Genomic DNA, 17759 nt, shown 5'->3' with positions numbered 1-17759 from the left:
ACCGACTGGTGGAAGGAGCGCAGCCTCCGCCAGCCGACAGGCCTGTCCTCTTGTTTGACCAAGAGACCGTGTGTATGTCAAAGCCGTCCCCTCGCTAGGAAGGCCCTTATAAAATGCTGTGAACTACCTGTGCTGCCATAAAAATGGAAGAACAATACCTCTGGATTCACATGAACCACAACAAACTACACTGGGAGACTTGAAGGATGACCCTTAAGGTGACCTGAAAGGAAGGATTTCCGGGGCCAGTTCCCAGGCCCCTGAAGCAGATGTTGTCACGAAGTAGACAGCTTTTTCCCGAGATTGTGGCTCAAGACACCCCATTTTTCATCTATAAATTCCTTTTTGTCTTTTAACCCCCCCCAAATGATCCTTGTTAAAACCCCTCTTCCTTTAAGCCCGCCCCTTTGAGGACTGCACGTTGGAAGCTGAGTGGAGATCGCCTCAACCCATCCCAGTCTCCCTTTAATCTTCCACGATGACTCTTTCCAACTCTGCCTGGCACTTACTAACCCTTGCTGTTTTTCCAGCAGGTCAGGCACGGACCCGGCGTCCCTCTGCACCTGTCTTTCAAACCCTGGCCACACTGACTGATCGATCTAATTACCGGTTATGCCAACACCTAGATCACGCAAAGGAATCTGAATCCATTCTTGTTTCTGCCAATGTGAGTGCCTGGTGGAACCAGTCTGGAATATGGATGTGTGACAGGTGGCATCCACAACTAGAGAAGAAACAGCATGCTGCTTCTCCTGTTGGTGAGTCAACTGGACACAGAAGAACCTCTGGAAGCTCAAGAACTATCTTTTGCTCAGGTAAAGTCACAAGAAAGGAATTTTTCCCTCTGCATTAAAAACAGGGATAGTGCTGGATCTTTTCTGGGTGACATACCAGGGCAATGCTGCGATCAGACTCTACAGTTTGATTCCACGAGTGACCTCTTGAATGGTGCTGACACAAACCCTCGTGATGTCAACAATTGCCAAATCACCAGATGTTGGGGTAGTTCACTTGCTCCTTTTGTTAAGTTGTCAGACACGAAAGATTACATATGGTTAGACCAAAACTCTGGACTGACTTGGTTAGGTGACAAAACCAAGCCCTGTAACGGCCAGAACTAGACCAAAGGTCTTTAGCAGCAAAGATTTCATAACCTGTTCTGTTCCCATAGCCTGGCAGGGACACATGGACACTGGGGATGTGGAAGTGCCAGTGAGGAAGAAGAGGCACGGCAAACTCCAGACCGGGAGGTGACAGGTTCCAACCTGACCCTATCTGTAAATTACACTGGTCTTCTTATTGTGTGTGGCAATGAAATATACAAGTGGTTCCCACCTAGGTGGTCCGGACACTGTGGACTTAGTTTCTGACACCCTCTGTTACTAGGTACTCTACTGTAAACGCCAGCCAAACTACATGCGTGGGCTCTTTTGTTCATAAAGTGGTACCAAGCAAATGTACTAGATGTGGTATTATAAAAAACCGTCTTATATATCACAATTCTAAGTTTTATTTTCATTTTTATTTTTTTAAGGGGTGGGGGGTTGTGAGGAGGGTGTTTAGTTGCATTGTTTTTGTTTTGTTTTTTTCTTTGAGACAGAGTCTCACTCTGTCCCCCTGGGTAGAGTGCAGTGGCATCATTGTAGCTCACTGCAACCTCCAACTCCTGAGCTCAAACCGTCCTCCTGCCTTGGCCTCCCAGAGTGCTAGGATTCTACGCATGAGCCACCACACCCAGCCACAATTATGAGTTCTTTTTGGTGCTCAGGACTCTTTCCCAAGCATTTGGAACTCCTAAGATTAAAAAGACAGTTTTGAATCTCTCTGTGGTAGTAGAACAAGAGTTCAGTGTCGCCGTGCCAGCACTGGCAGCGCTTCAGTTAGAAGTCAGCAGCCTGGCCTCTGTTGTATTTGAAAACTGCCGCGTCCTGGATGCCCTGACAGCCCGACAGAGCTTGCATGACTATTGGTGAAAAAATGCTCTTTCTACATAAAACCACACGGGGCAAGCAGAGACTGCGATCTATACCTCTTAGAAGACAAGGTAAATATTCTCCATCAGATTAAGGAAGACCTATTTCCAAGAACGGGAGACTGACTAACGGGCAGTGGGGAAATGGGCTTAGATCTGTTCTTTCCTACTTGTTCATTCTCATGCTAGTCTATGTTCCTATCTCCCTTTTCAGATCTCCTGTTACTTGACAACTAACCCGATCTCTCTCTCTCTGCAGCTACCAACTCACCTTTTAATGTATGAAGCTTCTAGGGAAGTTCCAGACAGGGGCAATGAAGGAGCTCAGGAAATTTCACCCCAAAATATGATCCTTGGTATAAAGAATATTTTGAATTAAAGGTTCTTGGAGAGTAACAGACCCTTGGCAGAGGCTTTCCCTCTATCTGCACAAACCGGACCGACCTGACCAGAAGATCAAAGGCGGTAGCTGGCTTCCCCTCCTCTCGCTGTTATCCCATAGATTGCAGCAGACGAGATCAGAATGCAAGGAGACCTGGCCCCAATCATTTTAAACACAACACCTGCCTCTCACGTTAATATAATTTGCAAAGAGAATCATTTACAAGTTACCTGTTGCCCCCATCCATTTGTCCTCCCTAGTGCCATTTGTCACCCCTAAACAGATGGCCTATACCCCACATTTCCCCTCCCTCCAAAAAGACAGGTGTAAAAATATCTGAACTTCATTGGGATATTGGGTAATCACTGTGTGATTCTCTCTATGCACATGGCAAATAAACCTTTCTCTTATTAATTTGCCTTAATTGTGAGTTGATGTTTTAGGCATATGTCGCCGCATCAGACCAGAAGCGTCCAAGGGCAGGGGCTGTGCCTCCCCCATCAGAGGGGGCTCCTGAGGGACGGGCAGTTTGTCTCTATGCTCGGCCTACACAGCAGAAGCTGTGTGTCCCCCTTCAGACTGCAGGGCCCCTCCGTCCGCCCTCAGAGCCAGCACCCAGGAGGCCTGTGCTGTGGGTGGCTGCTGTGGGTGGCTGGCCCGTGGGAGCCAGCGCTGGCGTCTGGGGAAAAGGAGGCTGCATGTGGGCTGAGGGGAAGCGGAGCAGGAAGCGTGTATTATGGCAAAGCAGTGGCTCGGAACCAGGTGCCCGCCCTGCCAGGCTGCGCTGGCACCTCGAGCTCCCCGGGGCAGAGGGCCAGGTCCGGGCCGGGTGATTCAGGCCTCGGTTGGGGCTGGTTGGCTCTCAGACTCAGCCCAACCCTGGCTGGCCTCACTGTGGGCCACTCGGGGAGGGACACTGAGGCTGGGGGCGCTGGGACGCTGTTGGGAAGAAGGTGGGGAGGGGGCAGCAGGAGGTGTGAGCCTTGCCTGGTCCCACTGTGTCAGAGCTGGACAGGGTCTGAGCAGCAGCTACCCAATCCCCTCCTTGTACAGCTGCGAAGACTGAGGCCATGGAGGGTGGTGCGAGGCCCTCCAGCCCATCTGCAGGGTCTCAGGACAGGGAGCCAGGGCTCCTGACTCTGGGCCTAGTGCTCCTTTCACTCTGCTTGGGTCTGCCTCTGGGGGTGACCCAGCTTGTGCTCTTAGGGAGCCCTCCTCCCATCTGAGGGTACATAGACCCCCCCACTCCCACCCAACTGTTAGCACTGAGCCAAGATGACCCAGGGGCAGGGCGAGGGGCTGTCTGAGAAGCCTTCCTGTCCCCTTATCCTTTCTTCTGGCATCACTCCTCCTCTTCCTTCCCTTTTCCCATTCTCCTCTGGCTCTGCAAGCCTGTTCCTCTTACCAAGGGCATGTTACAGACTTCCCCAAACTGACACCCAGTAAAGGCACAAGTGGATACATGCCCTGGAGAGGGGCCCAAGGGCTGCAGCTGGAAGAGCTGGCTGTGAGCAGAGTCTCCTTGAAGGTCTCTGCTTAATATATGTGCGCGTGTGAATTCCGAGCTCCACTCCGTGATACAGAGCTGCTGTGAATGGCTGGGCAGGTTGTCCACTGCACACAGACATCTGACTTCCTGTCTGGAGCTCCTTTGCCAAACCCTGTGCCCTGATGTGGGGCTGTATCTATCCCAAGGAAGGGGCACTTTTCTTCCCACTTTGCACAAAAGTGCCTCATAGGCCAGCAGTGGCCCTGCCTTTACACGGCCATGTTTGCTTTAACATTTTCAAAAACCTTTTTTTCCTCCCAAATTCTTGGGTCAATTGATGCTGCTGTAGGAAGTTGGGCCATGTTTCTCAGGGTGCTTTGTGGGTCCAGATTACAGCTTGAGAAGCTCAAATTGACCCCAGATCACAGCCTCCTGCCTGGCAAATTAAGACAGTGTGTTGGCTTTATTTGTAAATGAAAATCTGGGCTTTTAAAACCATTGCAGGCCGGGTGCGGTGGCTCATGCCTGTAATCCTAGCACTCTGGGAGGCCGAGGCGGGTGGATTGCTCGAGGTCAGGAGTTTGAGACCAGCCTGAGTAAGAGCGAGACCCCGTCTTTACTAAAAAAATAGAAAGAAATTATCTGGCCAACTAAAATATATATACAAAAAATTAGCCGGGCATGGTGGCGCATGCCTGTAGTCCCAGCTACTCGGGAGGCTGAGGCAGAAGGATCGCCTAAGCCCAGGAGTTTGAGGTTGCTGTGAGCTAGGCTGACGCCACGGCACTCACTCTAGCCTGGGTGACAAAGTGAGACTCTGTCTCAAAAAAAAAAAAAAAAAACGAAAAAAAAAAAAACCATTGCAGCAAATGCTGCTTCTAGAAGCTTCGTTGACACCGGCTGTACATGTGGTTACCTGGCAACATCTTTTCTGGTTTCCACCTTGGTTTGGGATGTGTTTTCACTATATGGAAAAAAATGTTTCGTTGTCTATTGAAGTATCACACACATACTGTAGAGTGCAATCTCTGCGTCTGCATCAGACCCCACCGGCCCCAGCTCGGTGCTCTGAGAGGGCTCGGGCTGCGTCCACCGCAGCTGCAGCGCGGGACGTGTGAACAGCCTGGGGCGGACTCCCCGCACTCTCGCCCCAACCCCCTGCCTTCCTGGGTCAGTAGGCTGGGGTGGGGGCCGGGCAGGTCACAGCACCCAGGCCTAGATGCCCGCGCCCCCCAGCAGCCACAGGTGCTGTCTCTGAAGGCTCTGGAAGCCTGGGATCTGCCTATGAGGCATCCAGGCCACCTGGGAGGGTGGGAACGAGGACCCCAGGCCCCAGAGGTGAGGTTCAGGAGGGACAAGCCTGCGGGCCTCAGAGCCATCAAGCTACCCTCTCCACCCATATAAGGCAGACAGGAAACTGTGGCCTGGGGGGGGGGGTCTCTGACTTGTCTGAGGTCCCACAGCCAGGGAGTGTCCTCCTCTTTCCAGCCTGGTGTGTCCTGGGACACAGGGTGTATGTGCAGAGGGGGAGGGGCTGCGGGGCGGGGTGGCCCACACTTCGGACCAGGACCGGGATGGGAGCAGAACACAGGAGAGCAGCAGCCGGGGAGCCTGGGTAAGGGCAGGAGCACGGGCTCGGGGGCGGACGACTGTCCCGGATGACCTGTGGGACCCTGGGCAGCGTCTTGCATCTCCTCCTCTCCCAGAGCGTTTTTTCACCTGGACCCATCCTGTAGGACAGGAGACCATGTGAGCAAAGGCACGTGCCAGCGGCTGCTACTCAATGTGCATGAGGATCCTGGTCCTCCCTCCCTTCTTCTGGGGCTGGGGGGAGGCTAGGACTGCAGGGGAAGCCTGAGGACACACTTTGCTGATGTCACGGGGGTGGAGGGCAGGCTGTACAAAAGGTCACTGTGCCTCTTGTCAGTTCTTTGTGGGAGTCCAGGCTGGAGGGCAAGGGGTGGGGAAGTGGAAATGCCATCGGCAGGGGCCTGGCTCCTGGGAGAAAGGACGAGTTTGGGCGGCCCCAGAGTTGCCCTTCCCAGAAAAGAGAGAGGCCGGCAGGAGGCAGGCGAAGAGGATGCGGAGGAGGGTGCTGACAGCTTCGAGGGTGTTGGCCGGAGCCCATCTGATAAGACCTGGAGTCTCATTGCTAAAGACTTAATGAGATTTACTTTGTTTTCTTTGGAGCCAGGCAACGTGCCAGGGTAGCTGGCTTCCAGCCCTGGGCTCTGCACAGGCTACTGTGTGATCCGGAGCCAGTCACTGCCCCTTTCTGAGCCTCAGACTCCCTGTCCACGACCTTCCTGCCTGCACCCTGGCAGTAATGGAGCCAGTTTAATTGGCTGAGTCATCTGACAGCTCCCAGACTCAGTTTCTTCATCCGTGCAGTGGGGATAAGCACCGCCACCCACCTGGGAGGTGGCAGGGGGTGTGGCCCCAGCCCCCGGGCCAGGTGCAAAGTCAGCGTTACTGTCTGAGTGCAGGGGCAGGAGGCTTGGGGAGGGGAGCCCCTGGAGAGCATGGTGTTCCCGGGCTCTGTTCTGCCCTGGCCGCGGGCTCTGTCCTGCTCTCCCTCACACAGGGTCTCTGTCTCTGTTTCTGTCCCTCCCTGTGTTTTGGGTCATCCCTTCCCATCGCAGTCTCTCCATACCTCGCTGTCTCTCTGTCTCTGCCTTCTCTGTGTCTCTCTTCCTTTTTCACTCTCTTCAGTCTCTGTTTTGGGCTTTCTTTGTCTCTGTTTTCCAGTCTGTTTCTCTCTGTCCTGTTTCTCTGTGTGTCTCTGTCCCCTCCTCTCCCTCTCCTCCTCTGACCCTCCCCCTTCTGGAAGCCCCTGGGGCTTCAGGGAGCCACAGGGCCAGGCAGGGTGGGGAAGAAGCAGGGCTTCTGCTCTCAGAGGACGCGGGGCTCCCCGAGCACCAGCGCAGCACCCCAGTCAGGGAGGGCGCCAGACAGACAAGAGCTCTGCTGCAGGATGGCTGGAAACTCTTCCTGGGGAACAGGGGGCTGCTGACCAGCTACGGGACAGTGGCTGAGAACTCTCCCACCACTGTAAGTCTAGATGTTTTCACTTAAGCCAGCTTCCTGACCGCAAGAGCCAAAGGCCTGGATGATCCCTGTCCCTGTCCCTCTGAAATGTGTAGTCTTGCCAGAGTGACAAGGGGAATAGGGTCGAAGCAGGAAGTTTCCCAGGGAAGAGCCTGTGGGGGCTGCTTAGGGAACAGAACAGTCTCCTGGAGCCAGAGCCATCTGGGAGGGCTTCCTGGAGGAGGTGGTTCGTGAAGGAGGAGGAAAGGGACTCACATGTACTGAGTGCCTGCTGAGTACATTGTAAACATTGGCAGAGTGGGGGTAAGCACAGCCATCTCCCTGGAAGGTGTCGATGAGGGTGTTCAGTAAAGCACCAGAGGGGTGAAATGGCTACGTGGTCACCCAGCCAGTGAGTGGCAGCGTCAGGGTGGGGTCTGCCCCTGGACCCATGCTCTGGCCACTGTCAGCCATCGTTCCTCCCCTTCCACCCCTGTGCCACTTCCTCCCTCTCTGCTGTGGGCGAAAGAGCATGGGCTGTGTGGCCTTGGGTCAAATGCTTGCCCTCTCTGGGCCTCCTTATCAGTGACAATTCAGGCCAATGGCTTTCTGAGAGGACCTGTGGAAGCCCAGGCTCCTGCCCCAGGGCTACATGGTCTGCTGGAGGGAAGGGGTGAGCAGGTGGGCTTTGAACCCCCACCTGCTGGGTCCTGAGTGTCCGTTCTTTCATCTGTTTTAGATGCAAAGCCTGGACTTCCAGGATATCTCTATAGCCTTCTTTTTCCCAGACTTTCTGGGAATTGTGTGTGCCCCTCATTCCCTCACCCCAGCCATCGGGGGCCTCTCCGAGGCGGGCATCTTTCTGCCCCCAGGCCAGGCCCCCAACCCCAGGACTCAGGCCAGGCCGAGGCCAGCAGTGACTGGAAGCCCTGGGCCCACGTCCTGGGAGGCTCCAGGCCCCGAGAGGTGCTGCGGTGATGGAGTTCCACCACTGGTGCCCGGAGGACCTCCATGGCAGGAGATAGCTGGGGACTGGGTGTCTCTTGAACCCTCCTGCCACCAGCCTCTGTCCAGGAGGCCCCTGAGGCCCAGCAGGTCAGATACAGGACAGTCACACTTCTCCCAGGGCTGAAGTTGGGGGTGTATGTGCCACAACAGGAGGGGCTGGGGCCAGCGGCCTCCGCAGCCTTTGTCCTCCTGGGAGCCAGCGTAATGTAGCAATTAAAACCCAAACTCTGGAGTCCATGTACTGAGGTTGCATCCTCATTAGCGAGAGGCCTTGGATGCATTGCTTAAACTCTCTGAGACTAGGTTTTCCTCCTCTGCAAAGCAGAGATGACAGCACGGGTCCCCTCCTGGGTCTGTTGCAAGGATGAAGGATGATGTCTGCAAAGCGCTTAGGCAGAGCTGGCATACTGTAAGCGCTCACTAAATGCTGGCTCCCATTATTGCCATCCCTTCCCTCCATGCCCTCAGCACATCCCTTTACTACGGCTGTTAACAAAACTCCCTGGTAACAACATACCCACACGTCCACGTTCCCCACCCGCTGCGCTGTCCTGCAAGGCAGGCTGCGGCCAGCTCTTGCCCCTCACTCATCTCCTGGCCCGTGGTCGGTGCCCAAGAAATGTTTGCTGAATAAATGAGTGAGTGATTCTGGGCAAGGTACCGACCCTTCTGTATGGCGAGGGTCTTACGGGGCAATATCTCGCCAGCAACAGAGGTGCTGAGAACAGCAGCTGCACAGGCCGGGTCTAGACAGAGCGTCTCCTTCGGGCACAGCTCCTTCCACGGAGACAATGAGAACAGTTTTTGAGAAACCATGGCAGGTGGCGGAGGAATCCACGTTTCTAACTCCGGGGCTGATCCTGCCTTGTGCCTCACGTTGCCTCTGCCCGGCTGTGTGTCTTAAAGACAAATCGCTCCCCCTCTCCAACTCCGCGTGTTCAACAGGACAAATGGGCCACGTTTCGTGGAAGGGACTGCGGAGGTGTGAGCCCTGCACTGCTGATGCCCCGCAGAGGTGCTGTCCCCCAGCTCTGAGTGAATCAGCAGACGGTGCTGGACCCGGGCTGAGTCTCACAGTGGGACCTCACTCTCCCCCAGGTTGGCTGACATTAGAAGAAATTGGGGGGCTGCTCCAGCAGCTGCAAGGAAGAGCCAACATTGGCAGGGGGACCCCAAATTCCATGCCATCCTCTATTTAACCAAAGGTTTGGTTAAAACAAAGAATCTTACAGAGGAGTGTCTGAAGGACATAAAGCACATATTTCTGTAGACATCCCATTCTCAAATAAACCTGTGATCCAGCCAGCCCCACCTCTAAGGATGCTGTGGACTACGTAGTTCAATATTCCACACCTGCACCATTTACCAAACCTCACTGGGGTGGGAGAGGGGTGGATTTCCCTCAGTTTTCAGGGCCTAGAAGAGCTGGGATTCTCTTCCTCAACTGGTTTAGTTTTACTTTGAGAGCACCATGATTCATGATGTTGATTATGTTTCCATTTTTTCCTGGGCCACTAGGGAACTCATAGCTAAATCTACTAACCAGATAGGATGTCTATACCTGCCTTTTTCTTTCCCTACTCTTTGACTTAATCTCTTCACTTGAAAAGATAAGACCTCATCCAGGGTGTATTTTGCAGGTTGTCTTAAGTCCTTTTTATTAGGTTGTGGGATGTAAGTCCATGAAAGAAGTAGAAGTGCTGAGTCTTCCTGTGGAGTGGGTGGTGGAGACAGAGAGGTGGAGGTGGTGGGGAGAAGGGGAGAGCAGGAAGGCTGGTGATGGGCAGAGGTTCACGGAGACCCCTAGGTCAGGAAGCAAAGCCCCCAGTGTGGGCAGCCGGAGTGCCCAGAGGAATTCTGATCAGGGCAGGGGCCGGGCACTGAGTGGGGAGGGTCACCAGGGGCCTGGTCTCAGGAGCCTTGAATGCCAGGCAAAACTTCCATTTCTCCAGCATCAACTATAGGCCTGGCACTTTCTATATCTATTATTTTTAACTTCTATTATGTATTATTCCAGATTTTGGAGATGTTAAATCATTTCCCCAGAGTTCAAAATCTGAGAAACAGCTGAGCCCAGATGGAACCCCAGACAGTAAGGCCCCAAGGTCTCAACTTTTTCCACCTGGCCATCCTCCTTTATCCTGGGGCCACAGAGAGCCAGCGGAGGCTTTTCAGCAGGGGAATGATGAGATCAGCTGCGCGTTTCGGACGGGTCACTACTGCCCGCGGCGTGGAAGGCAGCAAGCCCGGGGCTGGGAGCCCAGGAGCTGCTGAGGTCTCGGCTGAGAGAAGGTGGCTGGGACCACGGTGGGAGGTGGGGGTGGCGAGGAGGAAGGGATGGGGCCAGGAGGCAGCTGGGAGGGGGAGCTGACAGGTCAGGAGTAGGGACTGAAGGAACGGAAGACCAAAGAGCTTGCCTGGGTTTCTGGCTGGGCCAGCAGGGCTGGTGGCAGCACCGTGTGCTGAGATGGGAAAAGCCACCGAGGGGCAGAGAAGGGGCGGATGCATGGAGAGGCTGCTGAGTCGGCCACCGGTGGGGCTGACTCGCCTGGTCACAGCCCCCAGGACAGAGTCCATGTGCCATGACCAGCCCTGCCCCACGAACGGTGTCATTGGCACGGCTGATGCTGCCACACAGAGCCTCGGATGTCCGCAGACCCGAGGAGGGAGGTGGTGAGTCCTGCAGGTGGGCAGTGGCCAGCAGAGACCTGGGCCTGGGTTCCGGGCTCTGAGGGGACTGTGTGGTTGGAGCTGGGTGACTCACGGCCCTCGCCACTTCCTGCTGTCAGAGCCCTGGCCCTGAAGGAATCTGTGGGTCCCCTGCTGCCGCTCAATGGCCAAGTCAGAGACCCCGAGGCCCCTCCCCCACTCGCCAGGACGTGGGGGGGGGTCCTGCCCTGGGTGCCAGGGGCACAGGAGGGGGCTGGGGGTTGCTTGGGGAGATCCCAGAGGGGTGAGTCAACATAAGGAGCTGAGAAAACTCAGCAGGTGTAGATCTCTAATTTCTAGAACAGCACCTGTATGCAAAAAGTGCTTACTAGGTGTTTGATGAATGAGTGAAAACTCCGGATCCAGACTTGGCTTCCTGTGACTTTACAGTGTCACCTCAGGTAAGTTACTGCTCTTCCCCAAGCCTTGGTTTACCCAGCTGGAAACGAAGGGGCTGGACTGATGGTCCTGGGGGCCCTTCCAGCTTGATGAGCAGGTGGAATTGTCCCTGAGGTGCCTGGGGTGCCAGGAGTGGAGTATGGCCACAGGCCATGGGGTTCAGAGAACTGGGCTCTTCCAATCCTCCCACCGTCCTCCATGGCTGTTCTAGGCAAGCTCCCGCACAGCAGGTGGGGGGCCGTGGGGCAGGAGGGGGGACACCCCTAGGCCAAAAGAGCCCACAGTTGGTGCGAGAAACATGGGAGCTGCCCCCGGAGCCCACTGGTTGGTCCCAAGGCCTGAGGCAGGTGATTTTCATGTCCTGATGGTGCCAAGGCTCACCTGGGCCCAGGTAGCTTATCCTCATGGGCATGCAGTGACTTCCCCAGCTGGAGTTATTCCCCCAACCCTCCTCATCCACCAATCCGTACCAATCAATGCTGGGGTCTCCAAGTAATGGCCCGAGGTTTAGGTCTGCGTTACGGATGGGTTTTGCTTGGCCCCATAGTATTCTTTTTTTTTTTTCTGAGACAGAGTCTCATTCGTTTGCCCAGGCTAGAGTGCCGTGGCATTAGCCTAGCTCACAGCAACCTCAGACTCCTGGGCTCAAGCAATCCTCCTACCTCAGCCTCCTGAGTAGCCGGGACTACAGGCATGCGCCACCATGCCTGGCTAATTTTTCTATATATATTTTTAGTTGTCCAGATAATTTCTTTCTATTTTTAGTAGAGACGGGGTCTCACTCTTGCTCAGGCTGGTCTTGAACGCCTGAGCTCAAACGATCCGCCCGCCTCAGCCTCCCAGAGGGCTAGGATTACAGGCGTGAGCCACCTCGCCTGGCCGGCCCCACAGTATTTTGATTTTGAGAAATGTTGATTTCTAATGCATTCGCCCCGGCAGGCTCTGTTCCCTTTGCCACAGTTGCCGCCCCTCCCTATTGTCTCAAATCTGGGAGCGTCACACATTTATATTAACTGCCTGGTCCTGAAGGCATCTTTATTTGTTTTTAAAATTTTTTTGCTTTACCAAAACATTTCCCCCCACTTTTTATTTTTAAATTTTTATTTATTATTTAAAAATAGATTTAGGGGGTACAAATTGAATTCCATTACATGTGTATATTATATAGTGATGGAATCTGGACTTTTGGTGCACCCATCACCCCGAGTAGTGCATGCTGTACCCCACAGGTGATTCTCATCCCCCTCCCCTCCCCTGGTGCCCCCCTTGAGTCCCCAGTGCCCATCATACCATCTGGGTGCCCCTGAAGCCATCTGAGTTTGGAAACTCTGATCTAGTGCAACGCTCCATTTTGCAAATGGCGGACTGTGGGGCAGGGGCTCCGAGGCTCACGGAATCTCAGATTATCTGAGGTTGGAAGAGCGCTGGAGACACCAGGGTCTCGTTGTCAGATCTCTGTGCCAATATCATTTCTTCACGTAGGACTTCTCTGATCACCTCACTGAAAGCGGCACCCCATCCACTCTTCCCCTTGGCTTTCTTGGTGTTTGTCACTTCAGACGTCACAGTCTCTACCCCGTCAGGTTGTTACCGTCTCTCTGGCTGTATGCCCCATGAGGGCAGGAGCTTGGTTTGTCTTAGCCACTGTTGTATCCCCGGGGCCAAGAGTAACATCTGGCTTGTGGAAGGTGCTCAAAAAAAATTGTCGAGAAGGGAGAAAAAGAGGCCCTGGACATTGTGGCCCCAGCACCAGGCACCTTCTCTGCAATGGCTCCCCTGGGTTGTTCCAGAGACATCCTGGGGTTGTCTTAGAGTCCCACAGTCACGGGACAGCTGGCAGTCCTCTGCCCCGCGCGGGGCTGTGTTTCCTCCTGCCAGAGGGAAGGGGGCGGTGATGTCAGAGGGCTCTCCCACCCCTCCTCCTCCCCAGCTGACCCATCCAGCCTGAAATCCCAAGTTCAAACAGACCACAGCACAGGTGGGTAGGATGTGCACTTTGTGTGTTGTGGGCAGGGCAGGGGCCCAGGCAGGTCACGGTGTCTTAAAAGAATGTTCTTTGAGCTGGAGGAAAGAAGGGAGGCAGGGTGGGAAGAGCAGAGAAGCTGAGAGGAGGAAATGCTGCTTATTTTCCTCAAAGAGAGAGTAAGGAGGGTGGCTTCATTTTTTTCTAATAGTAAAAATATTTGTTTTTTCATGTTTGGCCATGAAAATGATTCAAACAATACACGAAAGCATGAGGAAGGTAAAAGAACCTGATATTTCAGCTCCCAAGGATGTAGTCAACAATCAGCCCACCAGAATCAGATGGCTGGGGCCCAAATCCTAGCTGGACCGACATCCAGACATGAAGCCTGGGAAGGTCCCTAACTTCTTGTGTCTCAGCTGCTTCATCTGAAAATAGAGATGCCCTGATCCTCCCCTCCCCTGCTCTGCCCACCCTCTGTTCTTCCTGCTCTGCCTCCCTTCCTCTTTCCTCCAGCTCGAAGAACATTCTTTTAAGACACCGTGACCTGCCTGGGCCCTGCCCTGCCCACAATGCACAAAGGACAAATCCTGCACACCCATTCTGTGGTTTGTTTGAACTTGGGATTCCAGGCTCGATCAGTATCTGCCATCTAGTATTACTGTGAGGAAGTGAATATGTGGAAAGGTCTTAGAACATTGCCTGGCAGATGGTGAGGGCTGTATACGTGTTTGCTAGCACCGTCGTCATCATTGTCTTTGCAGGCAGCTCTATGCACCAACCTGCCTTCCCTCCTTCCTCTCTCTTTCCCATCAGTTCAGTTCACCCAGCCCTCCCCCAACCCCCCACTTACCCATCCAGCCTCTACCCATCTACCCAGCCACTCACCCATCCACCCACCCACTTACCCACTCATCCACCCATCCACCCATCCACCCATCCATCCACCCACCCACTTACCCATCTACCCATCCATACACCCAGCCACCCACCCACCTATCCACCAATCTACCCATCTATCCACCCACCCATCCACCCATCCACCCATCCATCCACCCACCCATCCACCCATCCACCCACCCATCCACCCATTCATCCACCCACCCATCCACCCATCTACCCATCCATCCACCCACCCATCCACCCATTCATCCACCCACCCATCCACCCATCTACCCACCCATTCATCCATCCATCCATCCATTTAATCTTCTCTAATGGGAACATACCCATTACTCTTCAGGAAGCTGCTTTTCATACTCTGCGTTACATTCCATATGAAACAGACATGTTTATGTCGATAAATTTGTTAAACAAAATAGCTCTGGTGCTGGTTAGCTGGGGTTTGCGGTAGAGGTGATGGAAACCCGTCTCTGAAGTGCTGTTTTGCTGGGTTCTGTATCCATGGGATAAACCCAGGCTTTGCCTTGGTGCCTTTAGGTGTAATGAGCTTTCCAGATCCCTAACATTTGCAATCAGGTGTGTTGGCAATAAGAATGATCATTCCAGAAAGATCTTCAAAATCAAAAGTAACCAAATAAATGTTTAGGTCATTTTTATATTTCCTGTCTCCCTAATCAGGCTGGGGGTTTCTGAAGGCAGGGACTGTGTGTCCCTCGCACCTTCCATCAGACGGGAGGTTCCCCAGGCAAGGAGGTTTCTCCTTCCTCCCTCCCTCCCTGCGCACACTCACCCCAGACCTGTGGGTGGGGGAGTTCTGGTTCGTGTGTCCTTTGTGCCACTCCATAATAGCCCCCTGGAATGAGAGGACCCGATGGCTGAGGAGGGATGTCCTCTGATTCCAGAGGGAAGCCCTTCTCATCACGCCGATGCCCAGTATGGAGGGAATCGAATGTCACCTGTCATTCGTCATCTCCACTAAGGTCTACTACACATCTCACATTTAATAAGTCTGGCACGGAGCGGCCCACTCCCCTGCCCAACTCACCACCCCCGGCCTCCCCATCTCTCTAACGACAGCTCCATCCTTCTAGTTGCTCGGGCCACAAACACTGTGGCCGCCCTTGGCCTCTCTCACACCCACATCCATTTCAGCTCTGTCCTCAAGACACATTCAGAATCCAGCCACTTCTCACCACCTTCACTGTGTCCCCTGGGGCCAGGCCACCACCATCTCCTGCCTGGGTGACAGGGGCGCCTCACTGCATTGTCTCTCCTGATGCACAATCTGCTCATTGAACGCTGCCTATGGTCTGTCTGCCCCCGAAATATAAGTATTGTCAGAGCAGGGATCGTGGTCTGTTCTGTCCATAGTTGTGTCGCTATCACCTAAAGGGGTGCCTAACACATAGACGATGCCTAGAAAACACTTGTCAAATGAGTAAAGGAGATTTTACAGGCACGCTCAGGACAGGTTTGAGCAGAACTGCAGTCCTGAGTTCGAGGAGCCAGTGCTCTGAGCTCCTTTTCATGTCCTTCCTCTCTGGCTGACCAGGGAGGCTCACGTGGGGTGGCTTCCGCGGTCTCTGGAGTCTGGGTGCAAGGGCAGCACCCCACCTGTGGGGGGGCGGTACAGTGTGGTGTGGTGAGGCAGGTGGACCCGCCTGCCAGTTATGGCTCTGCCACTTGCTAGTGCGGTTCTCACATGCTCTGTAAAGCGAGGGTGCAAGTCATCGTTGTGGGCATTTCTTGTAGTGGATACTAAGTTCCGGGCACCGCGCTAAACCTCCTACACGTGGCTCATGTCACCCCCACATCAACCCAGTGGACCGGGCACTGTTGTTGCAGCTGCCAACTTACACTGGGGAAACTGAGCCGCAGAGAGATCAAACAATTCAAGAATGATCTTAGTGGTGACAGGCAAGGCTGACATCGTTACAGCAGGGCCTGAGAGGGGAGGGCAGGGCCTCTGGGGGGTCTGTGGAGGCTCCACCTGGCGCCCAGCTGAAGCTCCCCTTCCCCACCCTCCAGAGAGGCCTTGGGCACCTCCTCACCAGACCTCCTAGATTGACAGGCTCGAATGAGCAGGGCGGGCACAGAGCCAGAAGGTGCGGACCTGGCTCAGGCAGGCTAATCAGGTCACAGGGTGAAATTAAAAGGGAGGAGGAGGGCACCAGCCTGTCAGAACCCACACTCCTTCCTGGCGACCAGGTGCCCAGGAGAGGAGCTGGGGAGCCAGGGGACAGGATGGCCCCGCAGAGAGCTGTGCAGCTGTCCCTGAAGACGCCCACCCACGCCGTGTGTGTGGTGGGAGTCGAGATGCTCGTGGACGTTCACAGGTGAGAGCGGGCTGGGCGGTGCCTGCCGGGCTGCGGAGAACCGGGCTAGAACGGAGGCCCGAGGCAGTGGGGTGGGTGCCCAGCGGGCAAATCGGGCATGCCGGGCAGTGCTGGCAGGAGCGTGTTTTGACAGCAGTGAAGGTGGAACTGGCTGCTGATCATGGCAGGGACGGACTAGGGTCTGGTCAGGTCCTCCCTGGGTCTCTGGCTCCCGGGCCCTAGGGCCAGGACTCTGGCCTCAAGCCCCTGGATAAGCCTCAGGGTTCTGACTCTGAGCCCTGGCGTCAGGCTTTGGGGGCTGGGCTCTGTGTTCTGACGTCCGGCGGAGCTTGTGAAGCAGAATGAACGAATTGTCACTCAAGATGGGGAAGAGTTTAAAAAAAAAATTACAGCTCTTTTAGAATTTGTCTAGCAGGTTCTCCCCTCCCTCAATTTCTCACCATCCCCCCCACCCCCGGCCCGTGTCTGTGAGGTGCAGGGATGTGTGGGGCAGCTTGAACGTTGGAGGTCTGCTGGTGCTACCGGGACTGCTGGGTTCGGGAGGGAGTGGTGAGGGCACAACACTATGAGTAATAGAGGACAGAATCGGAGCCAGACCTGGGACGAGTGTTTGCCATGAGATGGTGGCGATGATGGTGATGATGATGATGGTGGTGATGGTAATGGTGGCGATAGGACGGTGATAGTGGCAATAATGACATCAGAGGGGGCAGCAGTCACATCACCTTCTCCTGTTGGCCCAAATCCTCCCTGTCCTGGCTCTGCCCAGATGAGGGCCCAGGCACCTGGCCTGGCCTCAGTTTCCACAGTTGGCCACTGAAGTAGGTGGGCTTGGTGACCTCTGGAGCATTTCCTCCTCTGACAGACTGTGGACTCCACCCATGCTGGACCAGGCGGGGGCTCGGGGTCGGAGTCCCCCTCAAAGAGGAGCTGGGGGCTGGAGGCCTCAGCCCCCATGCGTGCCTGGTCTGGTTAATTACGCCAGGCCCGACTGCCCCCCTAGCCACAGGTGACCTCTGCCCAGAAGGAAGCCCTCTCCGCTCCTCTCCTGGGCGGTGTCTGGGGCCCCAGTGCCGGGGCTGGGGAGGACAGCCAGGAGCCCTGGAGGCTGGACCTGGACTCTGCTGGGATTCCCGGCATGGGGGCTGGTTCTTCTGAGTCTAGGTGGGCAGTGGAGACCCCATTTTTTCCCTGCCCTATTAACAAAGGGTTGCCAGATTTAACAAATAAAAGTACAGGATGTCCTGTTAAGTTCAAATTTCACATAAAAAACAAATAACTTTTTTAGTATATTGCATAGGACATACTTGCACTCAAGAATCTGCTGTTCAGCTGAAACTCAAGTTCAACCGGGCATCCTGTGTTTTATCTGGCAGTCCTACCTTCACGCTGAGAGCAGAGAGGGAGTCCCTAGTGGGCTTCACCTTTCCCGATTTCAGGCTGTTTCTGGAAGGTAATTCCGGGACCTCAGGCTCTGTGTGGTGCTGCTAAGGCCAGAGCCTTTCATGGGGAGCCCGGAGATCTGTATTCTGGTCCCAGCTCTGCTGTAGGCTCTGACTGTCCGACATGGG

General features: G+C 54.7%; 2 protein-coding genes and 1 pseudogene across 3 annotated transcripts in view; all 3 read left to right on the top strand.

Annotated features, from left to right (window-relative positions):
- The window catches only part of ERVMER34-1 (endogenous retrovirus group MER34 member 1, envelope), a 37736-nt gene extending 36190 nt beyond the window's left edge, over positions 1-1546 (top strand). The window contains exons 4-5 of one of the 2 annotated variants that reach the window (XR_006734254.1): positions 531-815; positions 1172-1546. Coding sequence is in view for 1 of the 2 variants with exons in the window: in XM_045548596.1 (XP_045404552.1) it covers positions 534-815; positions 1172-1254 (365 nt within the window). In the remaining variant the exon portion in view is untranslated. The remainder of the gene's footprint in view (positions 1-530; positions 816-1171) is intronic. The other variant, XM_045548596.1, reaches the window with a different exon arrangement.
- Positions 1547-16063: 14517 nt separating this feature from the next.
- PADI1 (peptidyl arginine deiminase 1) overlaps positions 16064-17759 on the top strand; it is a 36730-nt gene continuing 35034 nt past the window's right edge. Inside the window, exon 1 of the mRNA XM_045548595.1 lies at positions 16064-16188. Within this exon, the coding sequence (XP_045404551.1) occupies positions 16097-16188 (92 nt within the window). The 5' untranslated portion in view covers positions 16064-16096. The remainder of the gene's footprint in view (positions 16189-17759) is intronic.
- LOC123636237 lies at positions 16570-16613 on the top strand (annotated as a pseudogene).

This window comes from Lemur catta, chromosome 3 (genome assembly GCF_020740605.2).
Source record: "Lemur catta isolate mLemCat1 chromosome 3, mLemCat1.pri, whole genome shotgun sequence".
NCBI classification, from domain to species: domain Eukaryota; kingdom Metazoa; phylum Chordata; class Mammalia; order Primates; family Lemuridae; genus Lemur; species Lemur catta.
Note: the sequence above shows the minus strand (reverse complement) of the source record. Positions and strands in the feature narration are given on the sequence as shown.